The sequence below is a fragment of the Narcine bancroftii genome, chromosome 4, assembly GCF_036971445.1.
Source record: "Narcine bancroftii isolate sNarBan1 chromosome 4, sNarBan1.hap1, whole genome shotgun sequence".
Taxonomy (NCBI): domain Eukaryota; kingdom Metazoa; phylum Chordata; class Chondrichthyes; order Torpediniformes; family Narcinidae; genus Narcine; species Narcine bancroftii.
The window spans coordinates 297644058-297664309 of NC_091472.1; the positions used below are offsets into that span (position 1 = coordinate 297644058).

The 20252-nt window shown below is 40.3% G+C and overlaps 1 protein-coding gene across 5 annotated transcripts in view; it reads right to left on the reverse strand.

Annotated features, from left to right (window-relative positions):
- ccdc14 (coiled-coil domain containing 14) overlaps nucleotides 1-20252 on the reverse strand; it is a 54567-nt gene that overhangs the window by 25205 nt on the left and 9110 nt on the right. For all 5 annotated transcript variants that reach the window (XM_069935579.1, XM_069935578.1, XM_069935580.1 and 2 more), the window contains exons 2-7: nucleotides 10567-10622; nucleotides 8875-8947; nucleotides 8685-8757; nucleotides 5727-5837; nucleotides 1260-1493; nucleotides 1012-1103 (exon numbers count right to left, since the gene is read on the reverse strand). In XM_069935579.1, coding sequence (XP_069791680.1) covers nucleotides 1012-1103; nucleotides 1260-1493; nucleotides 5727-5837; nucleotides 8685-8757; nucleotides 8875-8947; nucleotides 10567-10622 — 639 coding nt within the window. The remainder of the gene's footprint in view (nucleotides 1-1011; nucleotides 1104-1259; nucleotides 1494-5726; nucleotides 5838-8684; nucleotides 8758-8874; nucleotides 8948-10566; nucleotides 10623-20252) is intronic.

Here is a 20252-nt window from a genome sequence, read left to right on the forward strand (position 1 = left end):
CACACATACATCATTGATGATGACTTTGCCAATGCAGTTCTTTGTTATCATTTTTATTCACTCTGCAATCAGATTACAATGAATACGTTTCCTGCATTCAAGCAAGACAATACAAATCTGTTTGCAGCAAAACAAAACTCAGAGGAACTCAGTGTATCAAGCAGCATCCATCGAGCCCAAGGGATCAGACATTTCAAATGTATGCTGCTTAAACCAAAGAGTTGCTCCAGCAGATACTCAAAATATTTCACTGAAGTTAGTTATACAGCATAGATTAGGCCCTTTGCCCAACTCATCCACGTTGACCACGTTGGCTCATAACCTTCTGAGCACTTCCTATCCATAAACCTGCCAAAATGTCTTTTGAACTTTGTTACTGTGCCTGCTTCTTGTTTTTTCTGGGTAGCTTATTCCAGATAAAGAACATTCTCTGAGTGAATTGTGCTCTGGAGGCATTCCACTCTGAGGAAGTGGTACTTCTCCCTGATGCTTCCTTAAATTTAAAACAGCAAAACAGAAGGAAAACAAGATGGAAAAAAGAAACACATGTTTGGACTGACAATGAGATCTGAAAATAAATGCAAAGGGATAGTTAAAATCAAATATCAGAGTGGGATGAAAAGAATAGGTAGAAAATAAAAGGGAGACCATATGTATGCCCAGTGAGTCAATATTTAACTTTACATTGAGAGATACAGCATAGTGACTGGCCCCCTCTGGCCCAGTATTTTGCTGCCAAACTCCCCATGTAAGTAATTAACCTATTAATCCCATATGTCTTTGAAGGTGGGAGGAAACCAGATGACCTGAAGGAAACCCACAATAATTCCATGTTATTATTACTAATAACTAATTTTAATATCAAATAAAGTTACTATGCAAGATATGTTTAAAAAAAAAATGCTTCAGTGTTAAAATTCACAAATCTGGTCCATCGAGAGAGCTTGAAAAAGTTCTTTAAAAATCACTTGTTACAGATGTTATGAATGAAAGATGTGCAACAATACTCACATGTTGAACTAATAATAAACGAGCAGGATTCTTAGGAGACACAGCTGGCGTAGAAGTGGGGAGTCGACAATTAAATGGAGCAGAATGAGATCCTACAAAAACATATTACATTTTATATGTGTTTACAAATGCTTTAAGTACAAGTAAAAATGATAATTATATAAGCATATATAAATAGAACCTACAAATTTCCTAACCATTCAGAGCCAAATTTTGTAAATACAAAATTACATGAAACAGTAACTTACCAGCTTCCAAACCTGCATTGGAAGGTCTAACAGGCATGCCATTGGAGGAATTTACTGAAACATGGCTATTTAGAAGACCCATTTGTGTCTCTACATGATCAGAAAGACTCTGGTCAATACGAGGAGAATGTTGGCCTGAAGGAATTCGAAAATCTTGAATTGTTGACATGTGCCCAGTGTTGTTCACTCTTGCCTCTTCTGGATCAGGAGTTACTTTGAATGTTGGTGCTGAAACTAATTAGGAAGGAAATTATTCATTAACTCTCACAAAATTGGTAAAATGAATGCACAATACTATATTTTAAATCTTTGTTGCTTGTAAAATAATTTGAATTTTTTTTTAAATCTCAGGAAAGAAGTATTTTGAGAACGCCAATTCATATAATTAAAAGACACCCTGGAAAGCATTGCAAATTTTACTGCATCTGCTGTAAAAAGAGGTTCCAAGTCAGCCAATTTACAATGCTCTGAATAGACATACAATTGATTTATGTCCTTTTACAGGATTTGTCACTACACATTTCTATGACCTAGAAGACATTTTAAATTCTTAACGTTCCTGTTGAGTGTCAGGAGCTGAGTTAAGTTTCAGGGGCATTTAAATGGAAGAGGAATACAAACCTCTGTGGTTTTTAGACTGCAAGCATGTAATGGCACAATCAAGGAATTTTGCCGCTACACAGACAGTCTAAAAAGGAATGTGTGGAATTTTTGAGTCAATTCCTGCACCGCGATTTATCCTGCAGAAGCCCTACAACTTTTTGGAGGAAGCCTGCAGTGTAAATCAGTGGTTCTCTACCTTTTTCTTTCCATTCATTTCCCACTTTAAGTAATCCCTATGCCATCAGTGTTCTGTGAACATTAAGGGATTTGCTTAAGGTGGTTTGTGAGTGGAAAGAATAAGTTTGAAAACCACTGTTTTAATCACACCTAATTGACTCATTTTGTGCATGGTTTCATAACTCCAAAGGAAATTATGATAATTTTTCTCAAGCAAAATATTTTAGTAACAATTGGGTCTAAAGCAGTGATTCTCAATCTTCCCTTCCCACTCACATACCACCTCTTAAGCAATCCTTTACTAATCACAGAGGACTTGCAGCATAGGAGTGGAAAGATATGTTGATGGTCATCCACTCTACTGCACATTCAACTACCGGGACTGTTGCACTCAGGTACTTGCAGTCTAAAAAGGCGCTCAGTGTGAATGACCACACAGGCAGTAATTATGTTAAATTTTTCTGCGATTTTTCTGACATTGCAGTCTAAAAATCATACTTGTGTATGGTTGGAGTCTGTGATAAAGGATAGTGCCAGCAGCACATAAAAAAGGGAAGTTTAAGTGGAGCGGTCTAGTGCAGGAGTGGAAAGTTAGAGGCATTAAATCAAGAGGCTTCAGCAAGCAGAGGTTGAGGACATCTGAAAGCAAGGTCAGGCAAGGTCTTTTCATAATAATCATGAAGATGGCAGTTAGGGCAGTAGTATTCTCCAAATGCAGAATGTGGGAAATCTGGGACAGCACAAGTGTCTCCACCTCTGCAAAAGGTGTATCCAGCTGAAAATCCTTACAAACTATATAAGGGATCTGAAGCTGAATGAACTCTGGATCATTCAAGAGGTGTGGAGGGTGATAGAAGCTAAAAGGAGACAGTCACACACAAGAGGCAAGAAGCAAGTACCTGGGTGACTGTAGGAGAGGGAAGTGGAATAGGCAGTCAGAGCAGAGCACCCTTGTGGCCATTCCCTTGAAGAATGTATACTGTTTGGGGGGGGGGGGCAATCTACCAGGGATAGGTCACAGTGGTCAGGTTTCTGGCAGAGTTCCAGCTCAGATTGGAAGAGTGAGGAGGATTGTAGTGATGGGATATTCAATACCTAAGGGGGTTCTGTGAACAACATCAACTCCCGGATGGTATTTTGCCTCTCAGGAGTTAGGGTCAGGTATGTTTTAGATTGAGTCCACAGTATTGTCAAGCGGGACGGTGAGCATCCAGATGTCATGGTCCACATTGGTACCAATAACATAGATAGGGAAAGAGAGGAAATCCTAAAGAGGGAATATAGAGATATAGGAAGGAAACTAAAAAGTCCGACCTCAAGGGCAGCAATTTCTGGATTGCTGCCTGTGCCAGGCAATAGCAAGGCAGGAATAGGATGAATGTGTGGCATTCAGATTTACAGATAATTTTGATCAGTTCTGGCAGGATTCTCAACTGTGTGGATGATCAGAAAGACCTTGGAGTCCAAATCCATAAATCTCTCAAGGTTGTCTCACAGATTAATAGGGCAGTTAGAAGGCTTATTGTATGTTGGCCTTCATTAATTAGGGGGGAATGAGTTCAAAAGTGGTGATGTAATATTGCAGCTCTATAAAACTCTGGTTAGACCACACTTGAAACATTTTGGTCAGTTTTGATTGCTTCATTATAGGAAGATGTGGAAGCTATAGAGCAGGTACAGAAGAGATTTACCAGGATGCTGCCAAGATTGTATCTTCTGAGGCAAGATTAGCAGAACTTGAGCGAAGTTTGGAGTAAAGAAGGATGAGAGGTGACATAATAGAGGCCTACAATATTATGAGAGCCATAGATAGGGTGGACAATCAGCACCTTTTTCTCCAGAGTGAGAGTAGTAAACACCATAGGACATCTGTACAAGGAGAAGGCAGAAAGGTTTAGGGGAGACATCAGGGTTTTTTGTAATATACACACAGAGAGTAATGGGTGTGTGAAATGCTTTGCCAGACTTGGTGATGGAGGATGGTACATAGGAATATTTAAAAAGCAGCTGAATGCAAGATAAATAGGGTTTATGGGTATGAGGTAGGGAAAGTTTAGTTTATTGAGTAGATTGATTTAGATCAGCACAACATCACGGGCCAAAGGCCCTATTCTGTGCTGTAATATTCTATGTTCTAATAGCACAATTGATTTTTCTTATCATATCAATCTATGTAATAGTTATCATTACTGCATAATTAGTTTTTACCAGTCTTGATTGCTTGGAATGTTTTGTTTTATCAATTTCTTGTTTGCAGATCTGTGAATTGAGACCTCAACAGAAATTATACCAAAAGAATTGTATTCAAATGAACAATTCTATATTCTTCACGAAAGGCAGCCATATTTCATGAAAACAGAGGGTTTTTAAAACTTTTTACTCTGTAAGATCATTTACTGTATTCTGGAAAGCCAAATTGGAAATGGAAAGGATGCCTGGAATTTCAGTGAATTCACTGTCAACCAAGCACATCTCAATTTTACTAACAAACTTTGAATATGAATCGGACATTTCAATCCACTGCTGGAATTTATTAGCGGCAGCATTTTCCCTTCTGCAAAGACCTCGCAGTGTCAGGAGTTCAAACTTTCACAGTTCGTTACCATTGTCATGGCTGTTGTTTAGATCTGCTGTAGTATGGGTTACTTTGAATAACTAGCTGAACAATGGCACAGACTAGAAAGGCTGAATGGCCTGTTTTCTGTGCTGTAGATTCTATGGTTCTAAATTTTCTTCTTTCAATGGTTGTCACTGCTATTAATTAACCTTACCCCTGAGCCTCATTCCCAGAGATATTGTACCATAAGACAGAAGAGCAGAAATAGGTTATTCACCTCATCGAGTCTGTCCTACAATTAGAGCTGATCTATTTTCCCCACTTAGCTCCAGTGCCCAGCCTTCTCCCCATAACCTTTGATACCCTGGCTAATCAATAACTTATCAATCGCTGCCTAAAATGCACCCAATGATCTAGGCCCACAATTGTCCATGTCAACAAATTCCAGATTTACCACTCTCTGGCTGAAGAAATTCCTCTGCATCTCTGTTCTAAATGGATGTTCTTCAATCCTGAAATTGTGCTCTCTTGTCCGAGATTGTCCCACCATGGGAAACAACCTTTCTATATCTACTCTGTCCATGCCTTCCAACATTTGCTATGTTTCAATGAGATTCTCCCCCCCCCCTTTTCTCCTAGATTCCAACTAGTACAGGCCAAGAGCGGTCAAACTCTTTAATTCCCAGAATCATCCCTGTAAACCCCCTCTGAATCCTCTCCAACACCAATATATATTTTCTTAAATGAAGAGCTCAAAACTGCTCTCAATATTACAAGTAAGATCTCATCAGTGCCTTATGAAACTCAACATCACATCCCTGTTCTTACATACTATTTCGTACATTTAAAACCACTGAATCAATTACTTCTGAAATAATTTTTTTTTGGAAATGTCTGATGATGTCATATTTGTTGGATCACTTACAGACAACTTCATTTCCTTACAATTAAATTGTAAGGGGTTTGTAAAGATTTCAGTGAGAAGAGAATACTATGGGATAATTGAAGAACTTAGGGTGTTTATTCATGACAAAGTCATTTTCACTTGCAGATTGAAAGCTTATTATGTTCAAAACTATGCCATAATGTTTTCCTACAGCATCTATGAATAAATTTCATCTATAACTTACCAACTTCTTTTTGCATAGGAGGAAGCAAAGAAATTGAGCCATTTTTCTTGACTTCCTTTTTTGAGCCTTCTTTGCCTGATGTTACTTTTGCTTTTGTAATATTTGCCTTTCCTAATGTGAAAGAAGCACAAAATTGAATATTGTTAAATAAATATTTTATCAGTGTCATGAAAAATATAAAATTCAGAAAAAAACCCAGGAGATTTTAAGATTGATATTGCATTTTACATTTTTTCCCAACTTTAGCTGTTTTGGCCCAGGCCAAAATCTAATAATTCTGGGATAAAATACACTTATTTGCTGCTTAGTGTTAACATGTCCATCCATCTCAACACTGCCCTGCTGTTCACCTTGCCACCAGTTTTGCAAATGAAGTGGATTTTCAGGCCTATGGATATATATTTTTATATATAAATCAGTGTTCTGATTTGAGTCTTGTCAATAGTGCATCACCAAAAGGTTTGTGATTTTGGACTCCTGCATGTGATCTCTACCTATTCTCTCTATTCCTGGACTAAATGTATCCTAATAAACTTATTTGCATCTATGCCTATGGAGCTTAAGCTTTTCTTGTGACCATTCACATCAATTTTTTGGCTTCCACTCTGGACCAGAGCAAATTATTTGTATTTCCATTTTCTTTCTTTTTTAAATAAGTATTTTTATTTCATCTGAGACCCTCATTTCTTTTCATCGTGTCTTTTTTTTCAAATTTCCTTTCCTTTAATACTTGGCTTTCTTAATTATTAGCAATGTCATATGAGTAAACCAGGTTTAATTCCTTTGGACATGCTTCGAATTCTCATCCAATTCCCTTGGCCCTATTATTTGCATCCTATAAACAATAACTCCAATTAGAGTCGAGCAACGAGAACAGGCTGTTATGGCCATGCTGACCAGTGGTCACCTATCTGTATTAATTCCATCTTCCAGCACTTAGCTCAGTTAATAATGCCCAAGCAATTCAAATGCTCATTTAGTCACCACTTAAATTCTTCCACCACTCTGACAGAGCAATCCAAATACTTGCTATTCTCCATGTGAAAATCATGCCCCTCATATCCCCTCTAAATTTCTTGCCCCTTACCCAAAATTTTATTCTCCTCCGAAAAGAGGAAAAGATTTCCGACGGTTACTTATAACCCTCATACTTTTATATATTTCCAATCTTACCACCCCCCCCCCCCCCCACTTTTCCAGGGACCATCGACCTAGCCTATCCAGTCTCTTCTCAAAACTGATCTACTTCATCCAAAGCAACATCCTGATGAATCTCCTTTACACCTCTCCAGAACTTTTATGGCCTTTCTTTTGAACTGTGACCAGAACTACATGCAATACTCAGTCTGAGGTCTGATCAGTGTTTATAAAGTTGGAGCATAACTCCCATGGTCTTGTATTCCATGCCCTGACTAATGAAGTCCTGCATTTTATATGCTCTCCTAACCACATTATCTATCTGTGCTGCCACTTTCAAGGATCCATGTCCTTGCCCACCAAGTTCCTTGTTTCTTAGTACTTCATGGTTTACATCCGAGCTTCAGTGGCACTCCCAAAATGCATCAACTTTCTATCATCGTAATTAAACTCAGCCTATTGATCATCACATTGATATCAGCTGGAGCCCAAGGCTACTCTCCAAACTGTCAACCATACAACGGTCATCTGCAAATCTAATGATCATGCCACCTCCATCCACATACACATCATACACAAATATTAGAAACAGCATGTGATTCCTGTGGAATACCATTAGTCACGGACATCTGCTCATAACTACAGTCCTCTACTATCACTCTCTTCCTCCTCTTTTTGTCTATTTTGAATCTAATTAGTCAACTTGCCCTGGATCCCAATCTTTTACCTTTTGGACTAGTTTCCCAAGGATTTTGTGAAGTCCTTACTGAGGCTCATGTAATCACATCTACTGCACTCCCCTTATTGATACCACCTTAAAAAATTAAGTTTAGATGGGTCAGGCATGATTTGCTGGCCATCTCGGATGTAGTCCCTGCCTTCCCAAATGATTATGAACTCTGCCCCTAATGTTTTTACTCTGAATTCCCAACTGATGTTGGCTTCACAGGCTTGTAATTGCTTGCCTTTTATTCTGTTTCCCTTCTTGAAATAGGGAGATTACATTAGCTGTCCTCTAGTCATCTAGTATTTCAAAGATGTTAAAATCTCAGCCAACATTCTCCTCCCTTGCCTCCCATAGCAATCTGGGATCTCAACCCTGGAGATTTATCTACCTTTAAGCCCACAACAGCAGTGAGTATCCCCTCTATTTAGGAGACTTGCATTCAAATTCTATCATCCCTTGTAATGAGTTCTCCAATGACAATGTCTGTTTCCTATGTGAATATTGATAAAAAATAGTCATTAAGGACCTCATTTCTTTTTTTTGGTTCTATAAACAGATTGCCCCTGTTGCTCCTTTCAAATTTCTTTTGCCTTTAATATACATATAAAACACCTTCAGTTCTGGCTTAATTTTATCTGCCTATGATATTTTGACTTCCATTGCACCATGCTTTTTTTTTTCCATCAACCTTCCATCCAAATATGCCAAAACCCCTTTCATCCAACTTGCCTTTCCCTGTGGTGTGGCTCATGGATCAGCGATCACCCTAGAACATATGCTATATGATTTCACCAAACCCTTCCCACTGAGTTACATCTCCCATTTACTCCATCACAGTTGTAGCTCAATTTGATGAAATCACACCTCCTTCCATCCCATACTCCTGAAACTCTTTTTAATCCTCTGAGCATCTCATTCTGCTCTGACTCTATAATCTTATTCCAACTTATCTTTTTCTACTAGTTTCACTTTCTGTCCAAAGCATTTTCAAAATTTAAGATAGATTTATCCATTTATCCTTTACTTTCAATTATGCAAATTAAGAAAATTAATTATATCAAAGTATTTTAAAATATTCATAAATAAAAACATACCTGTGGTCTCATTTTTCAAAATATTCTGCAATAAAGCTGCACATCGGTCAAGACCGTTATGAATGTTTGTAACCTAGAGAAAAAAGTTAATGTAATATTAAAAGGAAGGTTCTCGAACTGAAATTATATTTTGCATTAATAACCAAAGCTACACCATAGACTCAATTTCTATATATTCAAACAGACATACCTGGTCCTCAGAATCAGTGGAATACAACGAATAACCAGACTCAGAAACTATTGAAGCTTTTCGTCCTATGGTCCTGGTAAGAAAGAAAACAGCAAATTGGAATAAAAATAATCTATGCTTTCCAAGTGGATTTGAAGGTGATCCATGTTAGCTCATTGGCTTTATTAATCTGAATGTTATAAGAGAAGCAGTTGTAAATGAATTTACATTTCTTTACCATTCTTTCTTCCTAGGAATATATCCTGTAGCAGGTCAATTCAAGTAGGATGTTGACATTAAAAATTCTCCTATTCATGACATCCAGAGTGATGCAATCAAGTAGAATTCTTTTCATACAAAAATGCCAACTTTAAGAAATGTCCAAACCAGGTGTTTTTGTGACACTGCAAACAACACAAGGTCCATGCAACTTCCAAAGTTTCATAATTATTAAATAAAACAGGTTCTTAGCCCCATACTCTACTCACTTTACACCTACAATTGTGTGGCTTGGTACAACAAATCTACAAATTTGGTGAAGATACCACAGTAGTGGCTGTATAAAGAAAGGCGATCAATCAGCATACAGCAGGGAGATTGAAAAACTTGGCTTAACGGTGCACAAACAACCTTGCACTCAATGTCACCAAAACTAAGGAGTTGATTGTTGTCTTCAGGAAGGGAAAGTCAGAAGTATACAATCCAGTGATCACTGGGGGATCAGAGGTAGAGGGGTGAGCAAATTTAGGTTCTAGGGAGTCACCATCTCGGAGGATCTTTCCTGAACACAACACACTAATGGCATCGTCTTCTTTAGGAATTTGCAGAGATTAGGTATGACACCAGAAACCCTGCCAAATTTCAACGGTTGTGTGGTTGAAAGCGTGCTGACCGGCTACATAACCGTTTGGTATGGGGACCCCAATACCCTGAGCACAAATCCCTCCAAAAGGTAGTTGACAAAGCCCAGGACATCACAGGCAAAACCCTCCCCACTATTGAGAACATCTATAGGGAGCACTGCCATTGGAGAGGAGCATCAATCATCAAGGATCCACAACACAGTCTGTTCTCACTGCTACATCAGGAAAGGAACAGCTGCTACCCCTCCACCATCAAACTCCTCAACAACAAACTCAATCAGGGACTCATTTAAGGACTCTTGTGCACTTTATTGATTTAAAAAAAACTCTCTGTATTACACAGTTTTACATTCATTTTCTGTTTACAGTTCTTTATTTGTTTACATGTATACTATGTGGTTTTCCACCAATAAGCGGTAATTCTGCCTCACCCGCAGGATAAAGAATCTCGGGGTTGTACGTGATGTATGTACTCTGAAATCTGAACAACGTGATGAGCAACACTATTAAATTGTAAGATCTATCGTGAGAATAAGAAATTGTGGAAGTGATAGCTTTACAAGCAAAAGAATTTAGCACAACACTAATTGCACCCATTATTGCATTCTCAAAAACCCATTGCAGAAGAAAAATATTGTCAAGCTTCAAACAGCTTAAACAATCAAAGTGCCCTTTGGCAATATATTCTTAGTTCACATCTGCATTATAAACATCAACTAACAAGTTGAGTCATATTTTGAATCCCAAAATAAATTTACATGTTGTATTAAATGTCACATTGTTAAAACAGAGTTCAAGTATTAGTGTTCTGTAACAACCTAAAAGGAATATAGTGAAATAAGTATCTTACCGTTTTTTTCCATTCCATTGCTTTGAAGAGCCTACTAATCTTCCTGAAGAGAGCACCTAGCAAGGAAATTTTAATTCATTTACAAAATAATCCCAAATAATATCACCAACTTCTGACTACCTTACATTTTGGACCATTCCTTTAAAATAATGATCAAAATCCCAGTCAGTGTACAGATTTCTTATTGGAAAGCATGTGTCAATTTTTATTGTCAAAGCTATAGTACTGTTACATTAAAAACAAACACAGGTTTTATTTGGGGGTCTGTGCATTACTGACAAGGTCAGCATTACAATCAACTCTGTGAAACTGCTGCGGAGCCACCTTTCTGAACCAGTATTTCTTTTGAAAATTCTTTCAGTGGTATCAAGGAGTCACTGCCAGAATTTAAATAGAAATAATGAAGGACTGACGATACATTTTCAGATTCAGATGATATGCAACTTGAACAGGTGTTTGTAGGTGGAGGTGTTTCCATGCATCTCCTTCCTTTCAGAGAATTATGAATTAAATACCAAGAGACATTAAAAATTATAACAATGAGAATATTCTAAAACAGTGGTTTTCAACCTTTTTCTTTTCACTCACATACCACTTTAAGTAATCTCTATGCCATCAGTGCTCTGTGATTAGTAAGGGATTGCTCAAGGTGGTATGTGTGTGGGAAGGGAAGGTTGAGAATCACTGCTCGAGACGCAATTGTGACTGAAATATTTTGCTTGAGAAAAATTGTCATTGGCCCATTTCCTTTGGAGTTATGAAACCGTGTACATAACGAGTCAATTAGGTACGATTAAAACAGTGGTTTTCAAACCCTTTCTTTCCACCCACATACCACCTTAAGGAATCCCTTACTAATCACAGAGCACAGATGGCATAGGGAATACTTAAAGTGGGATGTGAGTGGAAAGAAAAAGGTTGACAATTACAGTTCTAAAAAATAACAAAATAATTGTGAAACAAAATAAAGATCACAATTACATTTCAGAATTATACTCAATGTAACCACACAAGAAATTAAAATTATTTAGTGTTTCATTCAATCTTCCCAAATACATCTTCCATTATAATTTCATATTTCAAACATAAATTAAACAGCAATTATTATTATTATTATTTTAATTTGGTGCGTAAATTATTCTTGAAATGTTCATTTCTTTTCTGCTTAGGCAACTTTTACAGATGACTAACCTCATCTTTTCAATGAGTGACTTAACCATTTTTGCCTCCTTCATCCAACCATTGTCTAAAGTTATTACATAGAATTTGAATCAGCATCATTAATAAACATAGATTGATGTGCAAAATATTTTCCACAAAAGTATCTAAATTTTGAATGTATGCAAATACAGAAGCAACCTTCTAATGTGTGTTCTATACCAAAAGGAAGAAAAAGAGCTTAGTGAAGGAATGGCAAGCAATTAATTCTCGGGTCCAGTTGCTCTTCAATTTTTAATTTGGAGCACAGCTTACTATTTAAGTTGACCACCAATCATAAAAATCTTTGTATGTACTTCTATACACAAACTTTTATATCACTTCTAGTGCTGCCAGTATTAATAAACTAATTTGATGCAAATATATCCGGTCTTACAATACAAAATTAAAATTAAATTAATTATTTCATAATTTTAACCCGTTCACTCCCAAGATATGTCTGTGCACCCGTGGTCTAAATAAAGCATCTCAACCCAAAATAGTAACTCCCCATATTAATACTGCCTGATCTGTTGATGACCTCCAGCAGTTTCATTCATCATCTGCAGCTTTTGTATTCTTTATCACTTTCTTATCACCAACATGACCCTATTTTATTACCATTACAATGCCTCTTCTCCACTCCAGAACATTACAGGATTGCCTTTGGTTCAATATGCAGCAGTCCCTGGGTTGAAAACGCCTGATTTACGAACAACACATTTACGTACTGAGTAGTCGACTGTGAACTTTCGGTATCCACGTGGTTATGCTGTATGATACTCTCATGTGATGCTGTTATCTCTCTATCTTCTCCTATAAATGGTAACTTTTAATCATGATCTTATGACCATATGTAGTTACTTTTATTATTACCTACAGTACTGTATTATTATGTATTATTACCTGTATTGTTATTATTATGCACTGCATTATTATGTACTGTATTTTTAGGCCGTTTTAGAGAGGGGGGAAAAAAAAGCATGTAGTGGTAGCTAAATGGAGTCGGGAAGAATGAAACCAGCAGTCAGTGCGCTTGTTTGCACTCCAGTTATTTATTGAAACTTCCCACACTGCACCTTATAAGGCCAAGGTTAAGTCCCACCCTCATACTGGAAGTGACATCATGATACTACTCCGCACGCACACAGACCCGACTGGTGAAAAGACATTCTGAAGAATCTCATGCTGAAACCAACCCCCCCAGATCTATCATTGGTCCCTCTTCAGGTGCATTTTGCCAAACAAATTTTTTTTCAAAAATATACTTTATTCACAGTAAATTATTTGCAAAACAAGAAAATCATTCAAGACATGTACATTCATAGTGCCAATCATATCAATACATCTCATTAATATACATTTTATATTGTTCTCTCAATACACCATTGCCCCTAATGAATTTAAATGATAAATTTAAATTTAGGCATATATGGCACAGTACCCCGTGCCGCCCAATGTGATGCCTTAGCTTCTCTACACACTGTCATTAGACATACCTTACCTAGAAACAAAATGATTTACAAACAAGAGTTCAAGTCTCTTTACACCAATGGTTGTCAACCTTTTTTCTTTCCACTCACATACCACTTTAAGTATGAAGTGGGTGGAAAGAAAAAAGGTTGACACCACTGTTTTATCGTACCTAATTGACTCGTTATGTGCACGGTTTCATAACTCCAAAGGAAATGATGACAATTTTTCTCAAGCAAAATATTTTAGTAACAATTGGGTCTAGAGCAGTGGTTCTCAACCTTCCTTTCCCCAATCACATACCACCTTAAGCAATCCCTTACTAATCACAGAGCACTGATGGCATAGGGATTACTTAAAGTGGTATGTGAGTGGAAAGAAAAAGGTTGAAAACCACTGTTTTACACTAAATGTCAGTCATATCTACGCATTCTCATCAATGTACATTGTTACATTTGTTCTCTCAATATCCTGTTTTCACCACTGTGGTGCCGTTGTTTTTCCCTCCTTAGTTGGTTGAGGGGCTTCCCTTCAGTCTCATCCCCTCAGTGCCTGGTAATGGGAGGACTCTAGTCTAGACTGTACTCCTTCTCCACAGCGCTCTCATGTTGGCTGTACCAATCAGTGTATTGCTCAGTACATACTCCTACAGTTGGCAGCAATCCCAGACTGACTCTCATTATGCTGAAAGACCAACAGTTTTCAGGCAGACCAAAGAGCATCTTTCACCGAGTTGATGGTCTTCTAGCATTTCTGGATGTCGGACTCAAACAAGTGTGTCACTGGGAACAGTGCGTAGATCAGAGTCCTTTGTCAGGCTGTTGCTGGGGATGAACTGTGACAAAGCCCCTCTCATCCTTCTCCACAAACTCTTTATGAATCTGCATTTAGCAAAGAGGTGGGCAACAGTCTCCACTCTACCACTGGGCCAGGTTATGCACCCATTGCCAGACATCCAAGGTGCACAGGTACACCAGGGCACCCGTACAGTTCGAGCACGTCTGGGAACGGTTCAGCCAAATTCACGTGGATATCGTCAGGCCCTTACCTGTTACCTGGTGCAACTGTTACCTGTTTACGGTGGTGGACCACACCACTCATTGGCCCGAGGCAATCCTGATGCCAGATGCCTCCTGCTCCCGAGCACTGTTGCATGGTTGGGTTGTCCAGTTCGGCGTCCCAGCTCACCTCACCAGCAATCGGGGTGCCCAGTTCACATCTGCGCTCTGGGCACAACTCACCAACAGGTTGGGGATCCAGCTACACCGCACCATGGCCTATCACCCACAGGCCAATGGACTGGTCGAACGTCTGCACCGCCACCTTAAGTCAGCGCTCATGGCCCGCCTCACCGGCCCCAACTGGACAAACTGCCTTGGTTGCTCCTGGGCATCCACTCCACTCCCAAGGAAGATCTGCAGGCATCATCAGCTGAGCTGGTCTGCGGTGCGCCGCTGGCACTACCTGATGAGTTCGTCAACGCACCTCACAATCCCCAGCGGTTGCCGCATGAACAACTCCTTCACCTCAGGGCACGCTTGGACTCCTTCGAACCCCCATCACTGCCCAGGCATGGCACCTGCCCGTCTCATGTTCCCGGTGAACTGCTTTCTGCAGAGTACATTTTCGTTCAGTGGGGCCCCGACTGCGGTACCTCTGCAGCAATCGTATGAGGAGCCGTATAGGATTATACAGCGTTCCGGCTCGATGTTCACACTGGACATAGGTGGCAGGCATGAGCTGTTTACCATGGACAGGCTGAAGTCAGCGCACCTCAATCCATCGACCCCGTGGTCGTTGCCCAGCCCAAGAAGTGAGGCCGCACGGCAAAAAAGGACATTGGCACTGGTTCTGGGGGGTTTCCCTTCCTTCCAGCATGGGGCTCAGAGACCCGCGGTGGGGACCATGTGACGCTGAGATGACGTCACTGCCCTCCAATGCGGTTCTCAGCCAGGTCTGGGCTGGGAGTATAAGTGCAGCCCAGCAGCTTGCAATAAACTAGTCTGCTCACTGAGCTCAACCTGTCTGGTTGTGTGTATTATTGCAGGAGCAGTGTAGCCGCCGCAACAACACAGTATTTTGTGGGGTTTTTTTCAAGACATACAAATTCAAGTTGTTGTTCTTGCTTATGGTAATTATTTTTTCAGAGCTATTCCAGATTATTCAGTTAAATATTTCTTTCTCATCTCTCAACATTACTGGTAATAGAAGCGCATCATTCATTCATCAAGAGCCCTTTTCACACTTTCAAATGGTCCCAGGAATTAATGGCTAATCGGCCTAAAGAGGGTCTAGAGTGAAAGAAAATCTTCTCAAGGCCAGCGTGAGATGTCAGCCTTGACTGCAGTACAATCCCTGGTGTCTTCAGACGCTGGCGTTGCAATCAGATAAGTGTAGAATGGGCAATTACATTTTATGATAGAAATGACCCAAATTTTTGAGTGAAAATCTGAAGGAAGAAAAGATTAAAATGAAGTTATAAACCAGTGGTTCCCAACCTTTTTCTTGGGTCCAGATCAGTGGTTCTCAACCTTCCCTTCCCAATCACATACCAACTTGAGCAATCCCTTACTAATCAGAGCACCTATGGCATAGGTGTATTTAAAGTGGTATATGAGTGGAAAGAAAATGGTTGGGAACCACTGAAATAAACTTTGCTGAGGGAAAGTCACAGTGGGAGAGGAGAAGAAATAAATAGCAATAACAGACAATTTTTAAATAGCATGGGAAAGTTGCTTGTACTATAGTGCACAACTTATAAAGAATGGGAAAAAGAGATGGCAGACCTGACTTTTCAGAATGCTATGCAAGAGAGAAACCCCTCCATGAGTGCTCCATGCATGCTGCCCTTTCTCTGTCGCATGGCATTCTGAGAGGGCAATTCCGCCATCGCTTTTTCCCAAGGTATTTATACATTGTACACGATACCACTAGCAACTTTCCCATGCTGTTTTAATTGTGCCCGATACCGCAACCAACTTTCCCATGCTGTATGAATTGTGCATGATAGTGCTACCAGCTTTCCCACACTACTTAAAAATTGTCTGTTATTGCTAACACTTTCCCACGGTCCCTTATAAAGGTTTGTATAGGTCAGCACATCGACAACAGGGGCTGAAGGGCTCGTACTGTGCTGTACATAAAGTTTAATTATGTTATAATTAGGCAGGATTTATTTTGTTCAAATATAAGATCATAAGATATTGATCAAAATTTAGGGCAGGTCGACCATTGCTCAATGTGTCATGATGTCACCGGTAGAAGATAGAACAATCCTAACCCTGGGATGACTCCTTGTGAACATGTGGAGTGTCCCAGTTAAGAGCGGTCAAGTGTGAACAGCAAAAATGCCATTCCTATCCTGGGTCACTGTACAGCCAATTTAATGGGATACTAGTGTAAAAGGGGCAATGTTAGCTTTGTGGCCAAACAGAAGAGGCAGTGGAGAATCATGAGCCCCTTTCAAATTGCAGCACATGGATAGCCCTGCTGGGACTCAGGTGCAATTACTGGGGCAAAGGTGCTGGAAGCACCTTTCAAATCGCAGGTGGATCAACCCATTAAATCAACAACCCGGTGATTTAAGGGGGAATCCCATCCTCGCGATGAAGTGGTGACGCATCACGCACTCATTGGAAATATCGGTTGCCAATCTCACCCACCACCCCCCCATTAGTCACCACCTACCGTCAATCACCATCCCCCCAGTCAGTCACAACCCCCCCATCAGTCACCACCCCTACCATCAATCGACACCCACCCTGTCAATCCCATCTCCGCAAATGTGGAGCTGTCACTGCGAACCAGAGCAGTGACAGTTCGTGGCCCCCCCACACTCATGGCGGCAGCAACCTTTCTCTCCCCTGATCATGGCACCCCACCACACCCCCCACCAGCCACCTTTCCCCCCATGGCAGCGACCTCACTTCCCCCAATTGTGGCCCGCTCTCTCTCTTTCCTCTGCATCAGCGACCTCTTCTCACCCCACCCCCCCCCCCACCCCATGCCCCACTGCAGCTACCTCTCTCTCTCTCTCTCTCTCCCTGATCGCAGCAGGCACCTCAGCATAAGCACTGTAACCAGGTCGGCCATTTACCTTTTCAAACTGCCCAAGTAGGACACCCAAGTAAGTTTTACTGGGTTTCCTGACTACCTGAGGTTGGACCTTTTCAAATCGCCATTTAACTGGATTGTTAACTATGCAAAATTGCCTGGTAAACCCCATTTTACAACTGATCCCAGACACTGGCTGAAGTTTCAAACCATAAACTAGTTTGGCCATCATTTATCAGCTATTGAATATTTAAAACAAAGTATGTGTGCATGGAGTTACTAACATTACAAAGCCCCTCACCCTCAGGGCATTATCCTTTGAAAATGAAGAGAAAGCAGAGTAAGTAAACCTCCCACCTCCAAATCAGCAAAATTAGGAGTGACAAATCTGCCCTGTTGGTCAGCAGAAAAAACAGGGGAAGTAATAACTTCACCTTCATGGTCAGCAGCAAAGCCAGCCATGATCAGAGCCAACCTACTCTAACTAAGGGAGGCAAGACAGCACCTACCCCATCTTAGACAGGAGACCGATCTTTGTAAAGAAGAACACCTGGAGAAACACAATAGGCTGCAGACCTGTGATGATAGTAAAAATAACAAAATGCTGGAGGAACTCAGCTGGTCTTTTCAGTATCTATACGAGACAAAGATATATTGCCAACATTTTGGGCCTGAGCCCTTCTTCAAGGAAAAAAAAAATCAGAGAAGGCAGAAGCAGGATATATCAGAAAGTATCAGAATTCAAACAATAGGGGCGGAATCCAGACCAACAAATCTCCCACTCCTTCCCTGTCTGCCTTCTGCAAGGACCACTCCCTCCACAACTCCCTTACCAACAACTTTCTATTCACAAATTCTCCCATTAGGACCTAACCCTGTGACCAAAGAAGACTCTCCATGCACCCACCCTCCTTTCTCAGCACCATTCAGGGCCCCAAACAGTCTTTCCAAATGAAGCAACAATTCACTTGTGAATCTACAGGAGTCATCTACTGCATCCAGTGCTCCCGATGTGGTCTCCTCTACATTGGAGAGACTGTATGCAGACTGAGAGATCAGCTCTGTCCACCATAATTGTTTGGATCTCCCAGAGGCCACCCATTTCAATTTTCCATCCCATTCCCTTGCTGACATGCCTGTCCATGGTCTCATGTACTGCCAGACTGACACCACCCATTAATTAGAGGAATAATACCTAATCTTCTGACTGGGTGCCCTCCAGCCAGATGGTATTAATATAATCTTCTCTGGCTTTCTTAGTTCCTTATCACATCCAATTAACACCTTTTGTTGATCTAGAACCCTCCCCCATTGTTTGAATTCTGAGAGTTTCTGATATACCAGTGGTTTCAACCTTTTTCTTTCCACTCACATACCACTTTAAGTAATCCCTATGCCACAAGTACCCTGTGATTAGTAAGGGATTGCCTAAGGTGGTATGTGAGTGGAAAAAAAAGGATGAGAACCACTGTGATATACCCTGCCTCTGCCTTTTCTGATTTTTCCTTGAAGAAAGGCTCAGGCCTTAAAATTCAGCTATGTATCTTTGTATCCTATATATGCTGAATAGACCAGCTGAGTTCCTCCAGCATTTTGGCATTTTTACTGCCAGGACTCCTGGAGATCAGCATGATGTCTGTGATCAGCCAGACCAAGCACGAATAGAGATCTTGCCTCTGACAAATAGAGGCCAAGTTAAGTATTGCATGATTGACCACGTGTCCATGTGAATAAAGCTGCATTTGCACTGGGATCCGACTATGTCCTTTTGTCTCCAAAGCAGAAAACACATGACAGAAACTTACTTTAAGAAACATCAGTCAAATTGATCAGAAAGAGAGTTTTCCCTCTCTGAGTTTTCCCTCTGAAATCATGGAAGAACTCAGCTAGTCTTTTCAGCGTTCATAACAGACAAAGATATAGCACAGTACAGGCCCTTTAGCTCTCGATGTTGTGCTGACCCATATATTCCTTTTAAAGTATTAAAGGCTCCCTACCCTGTAATCCTCTATTTTTCTTCCATCCATATGCCTTTCTTAGAGTCTCTTAAATTCCCCATTGTTTCAGCCTCCACCACCATCCCTGGCATACTATTCCAGGGACACACAACTGTCTGCGTAAAAACTTACCCCTGATGTTTCCCCCAAATTTCCTTCTCTTCACTTTCTACATATATTCCCTGATGTTTGTTATTCCTGCCCTGGGATACAGGTACTGGCTGTCCATCCTATCTATGCCTCTCATAATCTTGTTCAGCTCTATTAAGTCTCCTCTCATCCTTCTACGCTCCAAACCAGGTATCATTCTGGTAAAACTCCTCTGCACCCTCTCCATTGCTTCCATATCCTTCCTATAATGAGGTGACAAGAACTGAACACAATATCCGAGTGTGCCCTCACCAGAGATTTGTAGAGTTGTAACATGATATTTCTACTCCTGAACTCAATCCCACTATCAATGAAGTCCAACATCCCATATGCCTTATTAACTATCCTATCAACCTGCAATACGATCATGAGGGATGTATGGATTTGGACCCCAAGGTCCCTCTGTTCATTCACTCTTACAGAACCAACATTAACCCTGTACTCTGCTTTCTGGTTTATTCTTTCAAAATGCATCACCCCACACATCCTGATTGAACTCCATCTGCCATTTTTCCACCCAACTCTGCATCCTGTCTATATCCTCTTGTAACCTTTGACAACCTTCAGCTCAATCCACATCTCCTTTAACCTTCGTATTATCCACAAACTTACTGACCCATCCTTCCCCCTCTTCATCCAGGTCATTTTTAAAAAAAATCACAAAGTGCAGGGGTCCCAGAACAGATCCTTGCAGTATTCCACTAGTCACTGGCCTCCAGTGACTTTCCTTCCTCTACTTCTCTCTGCTTTCTTCCTGCAAGCAGATTTTTAAAAAATACACACAGCCAAGATTCCATGGATCACACACCTCAATGC